The 17,266-nt window shown below is 32.6% G+C and overlaps 3 protein-coding genes across 3 annotated transcripts; 2 read left to right on the top strand and 1 right to left on the bottom strand.

Annotated features, from left to right (window-relative positions):
* Nucleotides 1-47: 47 nt before the first annotated feature.
* LOC103861691 (NAC domain-containing protein 72) lies at nt 48-1,547 on the top strand. Its single transcript, XM_009139408.3, has 3 exons — nt 48-390; nt 533-801; nt 883-1,547. The coding sequence occupies exons 1-3, from the start codon at nt 210-212 to the stop codon at nt 1,333-1,335; spliced, it is 903 nt and encodes a 300-aa protein (XP_009137656.2). The 5' UTR covers nt 48-209; the 3' UTR covers nt 1,336-1,547.
* Nucleotides 1,548-1,790: 243 nt separating this feature from the next.
* LOC103861690 lies at nt 1,791-5,299 on the bottom strand. Its single transcript, XM_009139407.2, is given in 4 exon segments — nt 1,791-2,732; nt 3,061-3,397; nt 3,731-3,859; nt 3,862-5,299. Coding segments are annotated over 4 exon segments (1,023 nt in total). The 5' UTR covers nt 3,962-5,299; the 3' UTR covers nt 1,791-2,275.
* Nucleotides 5,300-5,384: 85 nt separating this feature from the next.
* On the top strand, nt 5,385-6,878 carry LOC103861689. The gene is made up of 6 exons (XM_009139406.3): nt 5,385-5,852; nt 5,939-6,016; nt 6,159-6,193; nt 6,276-6,331; nt 6,417-6,515; nt 6,618-6,878. The coding sequence occupies exons 1-6, from the start codon at nt 5,448-5,450 to the stop codon at nt 6,674-6,676; spliced, it is 732 nt and encodes a 243-aa protein (XP_009137654.1). The 5' UTR covers nt 5,385-5,447; the 3' UTR covers nt 6,677-6,878.
* Nucleotides 6,879-17,266: the final 10,388 nt, after the last annotated feature.

Genomic DNA, 17,266 nt, shown 5'->3' with positions numbered 1-17,266 from the left:
AAAATCGTATTAAGATTTTTGAACAGTAAGACAAGGACGACCGTACTTATCCTCGAAGAACCTAACCTTTTCCACAGCCTATATAAAGCAGCTAATCACCAGCTTGTCAAAAAAGATCGACGAACATAAACATATAACTTTTCTTGGTTTTTAAGAGTTCGAAAGACTTTTAGATTGTTTTGTCTGCTGAAGAATCGAAGTTAGAAGAAATGGGTGTTAGAGAAATGGATCCGTTAGCCCAGTTGAGCTTACCACCGGGTTTCAGATTTTACCCGACAGATGAAGAGCTTCTTGTTCAGTATCTCTGTCGGAAAGTTGCAGGCTATCATTTCTCTCTCCAAGTCATCGGAGACATCGATCTCTACAAGTTCGATCCTTGGGATTTGCCAAGTAAGCAAACAATCTTTCTATTTTAAGGTGCTATTTGTTACGAATCATAATTTTCGGGGTTTTATTTGAGAAAATATTAAACCTGAGGAGCTAGTATTGTAAAGTTTCTCATTTTCTTGGTGTTTGTTGTGTATGTGTACAGGTAAGGCCTTGTTTGGGGAGAAGGAATGGTATTTCTTTAGTCCAAGAGACCGGAAATATCCAAACGGGTCAAGACCCAATAGAGTAGCCGGGTCGGGTTACTGGAAGGCGACGGGTACCGACAAAATCATCACGTCGGATGGCCACCGTGTCGGAATTAAAAAAGCTCTGATTTTCTACGCCGGAAAAGCTCCAAAAGGCACCAAAACGAACTGGATCATGCACGAGTATCGCCTCGTCGAGCATTCTCGTAGCCACGGAAGCTCCAAGGTAAAACAAAACATGATCGAAAGCTTGAAACTTTCTTCACGATCAAGATCAAGAATTGTTAAAAGTTCTTTTTTTTTTCAGTTGGATGATTGGGTGTTGTGTCGAATCTACAAGAAGACGTCGGGGTCTCAGAGACAAGCCGTTCCTCCGGTTCAACCTTGCCGTGAAGAACACAGCACGAACGGGTCGTCGTCGTCTTCTTCGTCTCATCACGACGACGTTCTTGACTCGTTCCCGGAGATGAATGATCGGTCTTTTAACCTTCCTCGGGTGAATTCTCTGAGGACGCTTCTCAACGGGAATTTCGATTGGGCGAGCTTAGCGGGTCTCAACCCCATTCCGGAGCTAGCTCCGGCGAGCAACGGTTACGGAGGTTACGATGCGTTTAGAGCGGCGGAGGGAGAGGCGGAGAGCGGGTTGAGGAATTTGCAGATGAACTCGAGCGAGTTGACTCAGAGTTTCGGGTACAGGTCGAGCGGGTTGAGTAATGGTGGGTTCGGGCTTTCGGGTCAAACATTCGAGTTTAGGCAATAAGTGTAATTTGGGAGGGTAGAGTGGGTAATTAATGTAAATAAAATAGGGATTTATATGGGCCTTTTACCGATTCGGTTAGGCTTGGGATTCCAGAAAGGCAAAGGGCTTGATTAGTTTTGATGGGAGGGAAATGTAATAAAAATGGAATCACAATACCTTGATGGATTATTTGAATTCTTAAATAAAAAATGGTTGTTTGAGATTGTTTGTTACCATATGCATTCAACATTCTCAAGTTGTATATATTAATGAGTTAATGATTTTCTCATTTTTAAATTAAAATGTATGTGAATATTGAATAGCAAACTTGAGACTTCCAAAAAAGAATGAAAAACGTCTTTAGAAGTTACATTCACTGGTTAACACGAGCATGATCCACATTTCTCGGTCACTAGGAGCACTGAATTATAACATTGTATCCAGATCTAAATGTATGGAAAACCTCTTTTTATATCCTAAATTAAGTTTGTTTTTGAAGTTAGTGATCAAATCAAAGATAAGCGATATATGGCTCTAAATTATTACAGCATACGGAACTACAATGCATTTTTGCTTACCGATAGATGGCTATGTAGTCTTACATTCTGCTTTGTACGCGGTCATCATCATCACCTCAATGTTAGAAAACGTTTTTATCTATTAATTGGTCAAATGGTTAAAATGTCTCCACACTAGGGAGTTTGTGAGCTCAATATGTTTAGAATTTTTATAATGGGCCATCGCAGTTTCATCAATAATTATTTGATTGACGTAAATAACAACAGAGTTACAATTACTTTCTTCATTATTTGGTTCTCAATTAGCTTAGTACTCTTCTTATTTTGACAAAAGAACAAAATAATCACGTACTATAGTATTACACAAAACAAAACAACTTATAGTAGTACTTTTTTTACTATGATCTTTTTCATTGTCTTTGCAAATTAAGTTTGGACGTTAACTACTTCCGGCAGACGATTCCATAACCGGAAGACGCCCCGCGGGTGCAATCTAACAATGTGTATTCGCTTTTCACCTTGACAGAGCCACTATCAACAGCCACTTCTTCAGAAAATAAACAAGTCTTGCAATCATGAGAGAGCAGAGAAGATGTCCTGAAGCTATCCTCACCTCCCACCACTGGCATTGCGACTCCTGGCTTAGCCGGATTCTTGAAATCGGGTCTGTAAGTGCGCCCCAAGATTCCATCAACTTTCGGGGACAGATTTATGAACTTGAACTGGACTTCAAAATGGGCAAAACAGTCATCTTTAGGTAATCTGTAGTTGTGGATTCTATCGTCTTCTTTGGTCACTGGAACCACATTGATTATGATCTCAGCTTTGTCATTGATTGTCACGATCACACTGTTCTTTTGTGTAAGTCTCTCAATCTTGATTTCTTTGTCGGATGAATGCCTGAGAACATGCATGGTTCAAGAGTTATATATGACTAAAAAGATTAATTGTTTGCAAGTGCTTTTGCATTTGTTTACACGACAAAAGTATGATATAAAAAATTACAATGTTTAAAAACAGAATTATTTTAATTGTCATTGTCCGAATGAAAAGAAAAGCTTTTGGGTTACACGTTATCTTTTTGAAAAATGTAATTAAGAAAATCATATGTGAATCTAAACGCTAACATAGAAAACATCTCGTTTTAAGAAACATAATAACCTAAAAGGCTGAATTAGACAAAATAAAATAAAATATTGAGGGTGAAAATTTGAGTTTTTCTAATCACCAAGCGAATAAAGTTTTTTCAGGGATAACCAAATCTTGGCCATCAATAGTGAACTTGAGATGGTCAATGTCGCTGTCCCAAGTGGCGACTTTGGTGGTCTCAAGGGAAAACTTATGGGCGTTGAAGAGGAAGCCGAGAGCTTGGATCCATGTGAAATCTCTGGTGCGACCAACGGGTCTATGTCCAGTAAACCTAGCATTGATTTGAACATCAGGGTCCGATACAAGGCTGAAGTGTTCATTGCTCTTTCCGTGGAAATAGAACACAATACCATCACCACCAATAAACCTCGGGTCTAGACAAATCGCTCCATAGGATTCGCAATTTGGTTTTACCGCTACAAAATATCATATTTCAATTGCAAAAACATCTTTAAAATCTAAAATCAAACAGATGAAATTCTAGTAGTTGCACATTTAAAGTAAATTGATCTACATATATATTTAGTTAACTAAACATAGACCCCGAATTACTACATAAACATAGATCCCGAATTACTTTAAAAGTTACTACATAAACATAGACCCCGAATTACTACATAAACATAGACCCCGAATTACTTTAAAAGTTAATACATAAACATAGACCCCGAATTACTTTATATATATATATATACATATATTATGAAAAATCTTACTAAACATAAAATATTAAAGTGGTGATTAATTACCGCGACACACAGCCATGCAAAGAGGATTAAAACAGTCAACCCAACAAAGTTTCTTCTGAGAGTAAGAATCAAAGTCGGTCGGGCACTCATCAGGACAGTCGATGTACTGGAGCTGGCATCGGGATGTGCGTTGCCACCACAGTAAGTCTGACCATGCCAAGCCTTGACCTGTAATAAACAAGAAGCTACCGAGATAATTATTACTACCAATGAGGTTCTTGAGATCTCCATCCTTGAATCTTATGGTGTGGAACCTTTAAGGATAGAGAAGATGTGGTGTGTTGTGTTGGGGATTGATGAGTTCGATTGTGAATTTATAGGAGGTTTAAAAGTCAAATATTTTTCTTCATAAGATGGCTAACTCTTTTGCAGTTATTATGAAGTAAGGTTTGTAAATTGCTCAAATAAATTGTATCGAGATACACTCATACACGAACATATATGACGGCTGAATACATGTATTCAAGCACTGATTGTCTAAATAAAAATATATATAGTATGACCTAGTAGACTTAATATAAGACCACTGAACAAAATGACAATTCAATGATATTTTTAGTTTAATCAGAACCCATATCAATCTAGAACAAACAATTGTTAATCAAAATTAGATGTAGTGTGTATGTAACTTTTAGAAATTTAAAGTGAACATGTTTAATCCATACATACACTCAATCATAGTAGAAGTATAGCCCTGTTCTTTTCGTAGACGCAGCAGTAGCGTCCGCGTTAAAAAAAATACAAAGGAAACAGTTTTTTTATTGCATCTTCGTTTAACTGATGTCGCTGCGTTTTATAAAAAACCACCGCATCCTCCATTTTTTCTGACGCCGGATTTTACAGCGTCACAAATTCCCGTTAATTTTAAGTGGCCATGTTGTTAGCGTCTTATTCTATAGACAATGAAAGGAAGGATTCATTCACAATCAAGTGTATTTTTTAAGACGCCGGAAGCTGCCGCCGCGTCTACAAAAAGAACACGGCTTATATAAATTTAAATCGGATATCTCACTCACTCACATCAAACTCTAATGCAACTTGAGCTTTTAGGCCTTAACTAAAGTCTAACGTTAAACTTCTGCTTTTGCTTTACATGCCTAAAATGTTGCGTTTAAAGTAATAACGACGTATCTCTCTAAAGTCAAACTCGTGTTTTCCTTACATGCCTAAAACGCTGCGTTTCAAGCAAGTAAATTAAGGAGATGATTGGTTGGGGCTGTAGATGCTCTGGACAGCCAAAATTTAGTCTACAGCTATATATGTCAACCAATCGAGCTTTGCTTTCCTTAAAAAACTCACAGCAAAAAAATCTCTGAAAAATCAAAATATGGCTGTAGAGAGCTTTATTTCCAGAGCAAAAAATTAGTGCTTTAGAAATCTACAGCAAAAAAAGCTACAACAAATAAATCTACAGATTAAATTCTACAGCAAAAAATATAAAACTACAGCACTTACCAATCATCCCCTATTAAGAGTGAAAAACACTGCAAAGTAAAATTAAGAGGAACAAAAAGAGAATTGCGGTGAGAGTGGATCAAACACGCGACCTTCAGATCTTCAGTCTGACGCTCTCCCAACTGAGCTATCCCCGCGTTCTGATAAAACGTGTATTAATTAATAATAACAATATTAAAAGTGTAATAAATGTATCATCGAGAAGTTGTTCTTTTGTTGGTTGCTTGAGCGTTGGTGTTCGGCAAGCAAACCCCATTTTCAGATGATGATGGCTTCGACTCCGCAGCTCACCCTTTGTACCCTCTTCTCCATACACGATGGTTTCAACAAGGAACCGAGAACTAGACTACGCGCCAAAGGACGGAGCTTTGGTCCTTCTCTGCTCGGAAACAAGCTGGGATTGAGAGCTTGCGTGACTGAGCTTCGTCAGAGACGGCCAGCGATGTTGGGTCTGAAAGAAACTGGATGTCTAGCGAGAGAGAAGGCTCTTAATCGTAGTAAAAGACGAGTCTTTAAGGTTAGCTGTAACAAAGGTTTAGGCTTTAACGGCGGAGATAACAACGGGAACGGGAGAATCCTCGGGAACCTCGCTTTGGCTATTGGTTTGACTTATCTCTCTATGACTGGTCAGCTTGGTTGGGTTCTCGACGCTATTGTATCCGTCTGGGTAATAATTAACTCTCTCTCCATCTCTCTGGTTGTCTTTAATTGTATCCGTATGGTTAGTTGAAGTTTATTACAATCTGTCTGCAGCTGGTTGTGGTGATTGTTCCAATTTTGGGGTTGGGAGCTTTTCTTTGGTGGGCTCAACGAGATATTGTCCAGAGCAGTGTATGTCTTCTTGTCTCTTTAGCTTAACTATGATAGCATTTCCAGAGTTTCCAGAAAGAGTTAACGTTATCTAGCACTTGTGTGTTTTGAGTATATCCTTCTATGTTGTGTTGTATTAAGCTTTTCTTTACGCTTTGTGCAGTGTCCTAATTGCGGAAATGAATTTCAGATATTTAAGTAAGGATGTCTTTCACAAGAATATATCTCTCAGTTGTTTTTGTTGTTGCTCTCTACTGACTGAGTATCGAAATCGCTGCAGGTCATCGTTGGACGATGAAGTACAGCTTTGCCCTTTCTGCACTCAGCCATTCTCAGGTGAAAAGATGAAAATCCTTTTACTTTTAGATTTATCAAAGTTGTATATCTCCTTTTTCAAGCATTGTACTTGGGGGAAATGCAGTTGTGGATGATAAGTTCGTTAAGGAACCAGTGAAATTTTCCAACCAAACTACTGCTTTCGGACAAGACCTAAATGGGTTTTCTCCTCCGCCTAAGAAAGGTTCTTTCTTGCTTACCCAAATACCTGCTCTACTTTGTGCAAATGTGAAACTGAGAAGTCTTGTGGATCTAGTGGTGAGAAGAGGTGTATTGATTTTTGCAGGAAAGGGTTTCTCAACAGCAGTGGTGGACATAGAAGCTGAAGTAACAGATGCAGACTGAAAATGCGACTCAATGTATTTTGCAGTAGACTGAGGATATTGTAGACAAAACAACAAACTTGTGCAAAGAGCTCGTTGTTGGATATAGAAGTAATATAGATATACACATCCATATGTATATATACATGTCCTTGACATTGTTATTACATTTTTATGTTTGTTGTTTGAATGATTGTTTGAAGTAGTAGTCCCCATCTTATGTTCTTACCAATCCATAAAAATTACAGAAAGAAAGCACAAACTTGTAGAAAGTTTTTTTTTTTCATTTTTTTAAGGTAAAGCATAAACATTAACAAAGACCAAGAATAGACTACAGAATCTTCAAAACTTTTTCTATCTTTTGGCTTTCTTTTTGTAAGTTTAAACCAAAATCATTCATACAATTTCTTGGCGGAAAGAGTTCTCTGTTTCTTAGTAACGTTCTTTGAAGTTTTATCTTAATACTTGTCGCTTACTGCCAGCTTTATCGTTCTTCGTTCATGCTTGCATAATGTCTATTAAGTGCCATCTTCTAGACCAGAACAGAGCAATTCACAAAGGAAAACTTTGTTCATTAAGTTGGTAACGCTTACAGGTTACGAATTTATTTACTAATTCGGGTCTTTTTATTGTGTCTCTTAAATGTGTTGTTTAATCGTTGCGCATGAGTCAGAATGGGTCATTAATGTTGAGTATTTCATCAGCAACGTGAAATGCATTAATTGTTTACTTTTTTGTAGTTTCTCTTACGATATGTAATAAATTACATGTTATGGCACTTGGATCAGTAATAATTCTATGTTTTCAAGCGAAAGGGTTTAAAAGTCACCCAAGCTGTGGTCATGAATTTACCAAAAGATGCCGCTGAATCTCTAGCTTTGAATGTTTCTACTGGTTGATCAAAAAAAAAAAGAATGTTTCTACTGTAAACTGTTTATATAACAACTGATAATGTCTAATACGCACAATAGATGGAGCACATTTGCAGATACAAAAAAAAAAACAATTTGTACTTTCAGCCTGAAATAGTTGCAGTGTCTTGTTGAAGAACAAGACAAGAAACAAGTGAAAGGGACAATAGCTTTTGTTATAATTATTTAATATTTTGAAGAAATATAATCTTCATCACAACAAAATTTCACAGAACCCTATTTAAGGCTTTCTACTCTTGGACACAGAATATATGGGGATCAGATTTGTCTCCGCCTATTGGAGGGTCCAGATTTCAACATTGTTTCTGATCCCCTCATTCCATAGTTTTACTTTACAAGTTTTAACTCAATATAACAATATTAAGTTTAACCCCCCTCCGTGGACGTTATATCTTCATACTTCAAGTGTGGTAATTAATTTTTTGTTATGCCAATTTAACCCATCGGTTTGGTACATTTTTCATGTCCTGTTTAGAGGTTTACAAATGCAAATGGTGAGTAGATTGATAAATGGAGAATCTAGATACTGCAAGGGTGAAAAAGTAACTTAGTTAGAACATGTTTATTGGGGGTTCTTAGCGGAATATAAGAAACCGTCTCTTAGCGGAATTTAAGAGCCGGTTCTTAACTTTTTAGTTAAAAGTTAAGAGACGGTTTTTTATATTCCGCTAAGAATTCCAACCTAAGAACCGCCAATAAACATACTCTTAACCCTTTCCCAAAAATGTAATTTATTGAATAAGCCTGCAACAACTGTACTAGTGAGGGAAAGGAGAGAATCTCAGTTGGAGATTCAGATCTAAAGTAATGATAATATAAATCTGGAAATTAAATTCTTAGAAAAGAAGAAATGAAAAAAGAAGATGAGAGAGAGATGTGGTCCAAAAGAAGCTTTAAGGAAGGGTTTGCAAGCTTGTATGAAAATAGATAGATAAGGAAGACCATTGTATAAAGCCAAAACTAACAGTTTCTCTCTTTTAATCCCTATTTCTTTATTATGTTTTATAATTCTCACTGCCCCAAAATTCACTCATTTATTCACCTACTCTGCTCCCTTTTGTACTCTCTTGTCTACATTTACTCCATGAATATGCATATATAAGACATACTTAGAGATCTCAATAAGAAACAAAAGTATATACTGTCTCTTATTATATAAATAATGTCTGCAGTTACATATCTTGTGAATGTTTTTCACAAATACAGTACTGAGGTAATAGGTTTACAGTTCTGGTAAAGGTGTCTATGTTTTTTTCTGTTCAAAATCATACTAATCGTTATATTTCACATCATAAATTTGATCACGGTGCTCTTAAAACGGAAGCAACATACTTCATCTGAATTAAAACCTAAGCAATGGTTAAGAAAAATATAAATCATTGCATTTCATTTCGTTTTCATTAACCAAATAAAGTATATACTGTATATCATTTGTTATCTTGCTCTCTCCTAGATATGAGCATTAAAAATTGTTTGAAAGGATCAAAGAAGAAGAAAGAAAGGATCCAATCATTCTTAGAAAGGACACAATATGCTTCACCGATCCCAAGAATCTTTCTGTGCCTGCCTAAATCCAGCAATATAAACCCTAAAAGTGGTCCTCGTTTTTACACGTGTCATTTGGGCCACACTTCGTAACTTAACATGAAAGCACATGTGGGGTCTTCCGCTCGTCCTTTGCCCTACAAACACCTCACACAGTCCATTGTCCTAGCCCACAATACAATCTAAGGCAGTATCTATAGTAAATCATGCATCCATATTAGTTTATTTATTCGGTTACATATATTTTTTTCAAAAATATCAGTTAACTGTATCCAATAAGCAAAAAAATGTTAACCTATTTTATTTTATTCTTATTTCATTTTGTGTCTCAGTTTTCCTTAAATTTTTTTATCACATAATCTTCTTCGGAAAACAATTAAACTTACAATGACCATCTCATTTTTCTAACTCAAGGATCAACTATTAGTTCTAATCACAGGAGATGACACACTTTGTTAGTTAAGCAAAACCGCAATAGACAATTTCTGTCTCTCTATATATAAAATGTTATCTTATATTGATATGTTAGGATAACTTGTTTATTATCTCGCCTTGCGTTCTAGGCTTGGTAGATATGATGGGTTGGTCATGCGGTTTGGATTTTTTTTCCCAAGTGGTAATCCAGACTTTATTTTTCATGGTATCTAATTGGCTAATTGTAACAAAATCATTCTTGAGTGAAATCTGTGTGTATATGATAGATACTCTTAATAATTACATAAGAAATTTTCTCCTAGAAAAATTTAGGAAGATATTTATTATAAGAACACAGTGTAATCTACTCTATTAAAATAGAGTCCTATTTTTTATCTATCATACACAAGTCTATGTTAGACCATTCATTAGAAATTTAAATAAACATCCTAAAATTATTCATATATGATATTCTCCTAACAAAAACAATATATATCTAAACAATAACATTTCTAAAAAAGATAAATATATTGTCATTAGGTAATCATCATTTGACTGCTTCTCATATTTAATATAGACCATATTTTATATATTTCAGTAACTAATTTTAAAATTAAAAAGTATAGTCCAATTCTTTTTAAATTATCAAAATAAATTTTTAAATAAAACAAAATAAAAAATATTTTATTGGTTGTAACATTTTATGTTGATATGTTTAGTAAAAATAAAAACATTAAACTGAAATATAAAATATTAAATAAAATAATATTTTAAAATATAACAAAAATAATTTAATTTATTCATATAAAAATATTTCGAGAATAAAAATTTCTAAACAAAGAAGCTAATAATTTTTTTTATTAATACATATAAAACTAATGTTTAAAATTGAACTATTAATATTGATCTTGCATTTTAAATAAATAAACAAAAATACTTCATTAATATATGATTTGTACAATATCATCAAACAAATTTCAACAAATATAAATTTTCAAAATAAAAATTAACATAAAATTGATATTAGATATATATCTTTATAACATATTTTATATTTTAAATATTAATTTAAAAATATAAATATATCCGCACGGATGTGCGGGTTAATATATAGTTTATAGTTATTTTAGAGGATTTTGCTCAAGATTAGTGTAAAAATAGCCAATAAAAAATTGTTTTAAATAATTATAATTTTCTAATTGTAGGTGTTGGGCTTATGCAAGAATTAACATGGATGCAGCTTTAAAATGTTTTTTCTTATATGATGCAGCCATCATTTCTACTCTACTCCGTAGCACAACCTTCTCGTAATTCACGACTCTTACAATTCATTTTGCTTTACTGATCATCTTCTCATGTAAAACCATAGATATCACAGCCAGTTTTTCCTTTTTGGGTAAAAAGTAAAATTTTCAAATACTTCAAAACTATTTTAAATAAGATATGATAGACACATCTTTTTCATTTAAAATTTTTCAAAATTCCTTCGGGTAAAGAAATAATTAATACAACATTGAAAATGTCTACTCATATAATACGTTTACTAGATTTTGATCCGTGCTTTCAAAGCGCGGGTTTATTTTTTATTTTTTTCAATTGACAAATATTTATTAAATGTCATATTTTCTTGTATTTGTGTTTTATTTTATAAAAGACTTAAACTTTTTATCTTTATTTATCGTATTTTATTATTTATGTTTAAAAAATTAAACTTTATTTCTTTAATGAATTAAGTTGGTATAACTCCGATAAATTAATTTTATTATGTGGTTAATATTTTAATAAAAAAATTATATACTTTTAATAAAGATTTATAATTTTCAATAAAAAATTCAATTTTTTTATGAATGCTTAAATTATATTAAAAAGGAAAAAAAATAATAACTAAGAATAGTTGGAAAAATATTATTTGAACTTGGACTTAATGGTTCAAAAGAAAAAAAATATGAGAATTTGATCTGATTTTTTAATCGGCCCAAATGGCCCAAGAGAGATTTGATGTGGGCTGGATCCGAGAAAAATGACCCACTATAGATGTGTTATTAATATTACTTGATTGTCCTTAATGAAACATGCAATGTTAGTAAAGAAAATGGCAGGTTAATGTAAAAAAAGACAATAGAATACTGATTTAATCCCTTATATATTAAAAGGGATGCATTGTATTTAATGCGTTCACATTATATTTGCCACGTGTCGATTAGATTGCCCTTCTCACAATTTGTTTCCTTATATGCTTCAATTCTAAAACACACGAGATAAAAGTAATGCAACACCAAAAACTGCGTCTTTGTTAACTTTTTAGAGAAGTTGCAAAAATGCAACACATAAGATACATTAATTATAAAGACTCTTTTTCGTTCTTTGACTTCAATGAAAACGGAGAGGGTGAAGCGGAAGCTCGGCGGAGGTGGCGTGGCAGAGACAACGACGTCTACGGTCATCAATTTCTTCTCAGACTCTCTTTCCCATGAACTCGCCTGTCAATCTCTCTCTCTCTATGGTTTTATATTTTTTAGGGTACGGAAAGGGTTGCGTTGTGGTGGTGGTACGGTGGTGGTGCTTACGCATCTGCTCACCGGAGAGTGAAGACAAAGCTTAATGGTGGTGCGAGTGATGATGATGATGAAATTTGGATTTTGATTTAGGTTTAATTTGTTTTCGACTTACTGCTTTTTTTGGCTTATGTTTAGTGTTTCTTTCAATTTTGGTTTAGTTCTGTAAAATTATTTGAATATATAATAATTTAAGGTGTTTATGTGTAAGTTACGAAAGAATAATCTAATAGCATATATACACAAGCTTTCTGATATTTCAAGAACCTTGAGTTTGATTGAAATGTAAATATCAGATTAAATGTGAGAGTTTGTTAGCCCGTAGCTATGTTTTGAAAGAGTGATATTTTACATATTTTGAAGATAAATTGTTTCATACTCGCAAATATATTCATGTTACAGCTAATTCGATATATTGGAATTGAGTGTGATAATACATTGAAAGTTTGAAACGTACGTAACCGATTCTTTTTTGAAACAAAACAAAGAACTCTAAAATAACATTTTTAACCAGTGTTTTGAAACCCGACCCGGATCCGCGATTGAACCAGTAAATTCGGTGACCCAGAAAAAAATCTGGTTTGGGTTTTGTGAAAAACTCAATATTTAGAAACCCACAAAAACCCACAGAAACTCACTAAAACTCGGAACCTGATAGCGGTTGAACCGCCGGTTGAACCGCCGGTTGAACCAATAAATAACTTTTACCTTTTTTTAAGTTTTTAAATAATGTTTATATTCTAAGTTTCCAATTAAGAAGTTCGGTGCTGACAAAAAAAAGAAGTTAGGTTTTTCCTTTTCAGTTTTATATTTGTGATTTTTAGATTTTGATGAAGATTTCATTATGTCACCTGAAGAAAATGAAGTGAACGATAGTAGAGAGAACCAAAATTAGTTGATGTGATTTGATGTTAGTTTATTTCTGTTACTGACAATTTATTACAATGATCTTTCACTTTGAGTTTATTTTGAATTTGAAGTTTAATTTATTATTCAAATTAGAAATATAAATATTTATGAATTTTATATCTTAAATTTTTTTAGATGTCATAACTTTTACTTTGTTACAGAAAATTTTAAATAGTTTAAACTATTTTTTGATATTTTGTATGTAAAATGAAAATAAAAATAGAAAAACTTAAGTTAAGTATTTTCTAAATACCTTTTAAACATAAAATATATACATATCCAAACTATTATTTTATGTTTTAAAAAATATTTAGAAAATATTAAACTTTAGTTTCTATATTTTTATTTTCATAGCTAATATATTATTATATAATAAAATTAATTTATTTATTAACCCAAGATTCATCCGCGGTCGACCCAGTGACCCATTGACCCGGTAAGTCCTTTTAACATAATGAGAAAAAAGGTTTTTGGATAAGCTTTAAGAAGTAAGAACATGCTAACGTCTATTATGGTTGTTAATGTCAACATTGTCACATTAAAAGATACAAAAGCTGGCAATACCACTCCGAGGTTGACTTAAATAATAATCAAACTTATTTTAAGTTTTTGACAATATTTACGATGATGCTGGTGAATTTTTCTGATCACTTAATAAATAATTTGAATTTTCTATTTTTTATAACTTATAGTATGTCGCCCTTATTTATTAGCTATTGATAATATAATAAGTTTGAAACACTCATATACTGAAGCCTATGAATTTTTCGATGGAGGATTATCTACACCGAATTCTATAGAAAAATGATGTATCTTTCAATTACTAATTGCTTAAGATATTTATTATATATTTATTTAAAAAATGAAGATGATCGCATTAAATCTAACTGATTGTATCAGGTAAGATATCAAGTTTTTTACATAAAGTTTGCAATAATCGATATATATTCCAACTGCAATCTATCACCGAAAGAAAGAAAAATGAAAATCAGTTTAATCGAACAAACCAAAATAAATACAGCTTCCGAATAGTTGTTATATTTTAAAAGAGTTAAATCTAAAAAAATCTAACCTAAAACCAAATCGATGTCCACACTAAACAGATTTAATATCTTCTTATCTTATAAATATTAAAATTAATAATTTTATTCCGCGCAAGGCGCGGGTTATCACCTAGTAGTATAGATATTAGATAAAAATTTCATACTTCCATAGATTTACTTTAAGCATAATTATCATATATTCTCATTGAAAAAGATTATATATATATATATATATATTTGAAAGAATAAATATAACTGCGACTGTAACTAGACTTGCTTATTTTAGATGATATGAGCTGAGTAAAATCACGTTGCTTCAGACATCGCTTGCTACAATCGGCGAATGGTCTCACGTCCTGACACCTATCTTCTTCTCCCCGGGTTCTATACACTAGTGACCACGCACTGTTTTTATTGGACCGTGTGATTCAGACATCACGAGTGAGTCTTGCCCCAATCTCCGATATGCTGCCTCGACAGTAACAAATTTGGATTCTCACAATATTACCTAAGAACAAATTAATAGGAGTATTACAGAAATAAATCGATAAAAAGTTGGAAGCTTCGATTTTAATCTTACATTTTTCGCTCACGCAATGTTTAGAAAATATTAAACTTTAGTTTCTATATTTTTATTTTCATAGCTAATATATTATTATATAATAAAATTAATTTATTTATTAACCCAAGATTCATCCGCGGTCGACCCAGTGACCCATTGACCCGGTAAGTCCTTTTAACATAATGAGAAAAAAGGTTTTTGGATAAGCTTTAAGAAGTAAGAACATGCTAACGTCTATTATGGTTGTTAATGTCAACATTGTCACATTAAAAGATACAAAAGCTGGCAATACCACTCCGAGGTTGACTTAAATAATAATCAAACTTATTTTAAGTTTTTGACAATATTTACGATGATGCTGGTGAATTTTTCTGATCACTTAATAAATAATTTGAATTTTCTATTTTTTATAACTTATAGTATGTCGCCCTTATTTATTAGCTATTGATAATATAATAAGTTTGAAACACTCATATACTGAAGCCTATGAATTTTTCGATGGAGGATTATCTACACCGAATTCTATAGAAAAATGATGTATCTTTCAATTACTAATTGCTTAAGATATTTATTATATATTTATTTAAAAAATGAAGATGATCGCATTAAATCTAACTGATTGTATCAGGTAAGATATCAAGTTTTTTACATAAAGTTTGCAATAATCGATATATATTCCAACTGCAATCTATCACCGAAAGAAAGAAAAATGAAAATCAGTTTAATCGAACAAACCAAAATAAATACAGCTTCCGAATAGTTGTTATATTTTAAAGAGTTAAATCTAAAAAAATCTAACCTAAAACCAAATCGATGTCCACACTAAACAGATTTAATATCTTCTTATCTTATAAATATTAAAATTAATAATTTTATTCCGCGCAAGGCGCGGGTTATCACCTAGTAGTATAGATATTAGATAAAAATTTCATACTTCCATAGATTTACTTTAAGCATAATTATCATATATTCTCATTGAAAAAGATTATATATATATATATATATATTTGAAAGAATAAATATAACTGCGACTGTAACTAGACTTGCTTATTTTAGATGATATGAGCTGAGTAAAATCACGTTGCTTCAGACATCGCTTGCTACAATCGGCGAATGGTCTCACGTCCTGACACCTATCTTCTTCTCCCCGGGTTCTATACACTAGTGACCACGCACTGTTTTTATTGGACCGTGTGATTCAGACATCACGAGTGAGTCTTGCCCCAATCTCCGATATGCTGCCTCGACAGTAACAAATTTGGATTCTCACAATATTACCTAAGAACAAATTAATAGGAGTATTACAGAAATAAATCGATAAAAAGTTGGAAGCTTCGATTTTAATCTTACATTTTTCGCTCACGCAATGTTTAGAAAATATTAAACTTTAGTTTCTATATTTTTATTTTCATAGCTAATATATTATTATATAATAAAATTAATTTATTTATTAACCCAAGATTCATCCGCGGTCGACCCAGTGACCCATTGACCCGGTAAGTCCTTTTAACATAATGAGAAAAAAGGTTTTTGGATAAGCTTTAAGAAGTAAGAACATGCTAACGTCTATTATGGTTGTTAATGTCAACATTGTCACATTAAAAGATACAAAAGCTGGCAATACCACTCCGAGGTTGACTTAAATAATAATCAAACTTATTTTAAGTTTTTGACAATATTTACGATGATGCTGGTGAATTTTTCTGATCACTTAATAAATAATTTGAATTTTCTATTTTTTATAACTTATAGTATGTCGCCCTTATTTATTAGCTATTGATAATATAATAAGTTTGAAACACTCATATACTGAAGCCTATGAATTTTTCGATGGAGGATTATCTACACCGAATTCTATAGAAAAATGATGTATCTTTCAATTACTAATTGCTTAAGATATTTATTATATATTTATTTAAAAAATGAAGATGATCGCATTAAATCTAACTGATTGTATCAGGTAAGATATCAAGTTTTTTACATAAAGTTTGCAATAATCGATATATATTCCAACTGCAATCTATCACCGAAAGAAAGAAAAATGAAAATCAGTTTAATCGAACAAACCAAAATAAATACAGCTTCCGAATAGTTGTTATATTTTAAAAGAGTTAAATCTAAAAAAATCTAACCTAAAACCAAATCGATGTCCACACTAAACAGATTTAATATCTTCTTATCTTATAAATATTAAAATTAATAATTTTATTCCGCGCAAGGCGCGGGTTATCACCTAGTAGTATAGATATTAGATAAAAATTTCATACTTCCATAGATTTACTTTAAGCATAATTATCATATATTCTCATTGAAAAAGATTATATATATATATATATATATTTGAAAGAATAAATATAACTGCGACTGTAACTAGACTTGCTTATTTTAGATGATATGAGCTGAGTAAAATCACGTTGCTTCAGACATCGCTTGCTACAATCGGCGAATGGTCTCACGTCCTGACACCTATCTTCTTCTCCCCGGGTTCTATACACTAGTGACCACGCACTGTTTTTATTGGACCGTGTGATTCAGACATCACGAGTGAGTCTTGCCCCAATCTCCGATATGCTGCCTCGACAGTAACAAATTTGGATTCTCACAATATTACCTAAGAACAAATTAATAGGAGTATTACAGAAATAAATCGAT

This window comes from Brassica rapa, chromosome A03 (assembly GCF_000309985.2).
Source record: "Brassica rapa cultivar Chiifu-401-42 chromosome A03, CAAS_Brap_v3.01, whole genome shotgun sequence".
NCBI classification, from domain to species: Eukaryota; Viridiplantae; Streptophyta; class Magnoliopsida; order Brassicales; family Brassicaceae; genus Brassica; species Brassica rapa.
The sequence above is the reverse complement of the archived record's forward strand: the minus strand, read 5'-3'. Positions and strand labels throughout refer to the sequence as shown.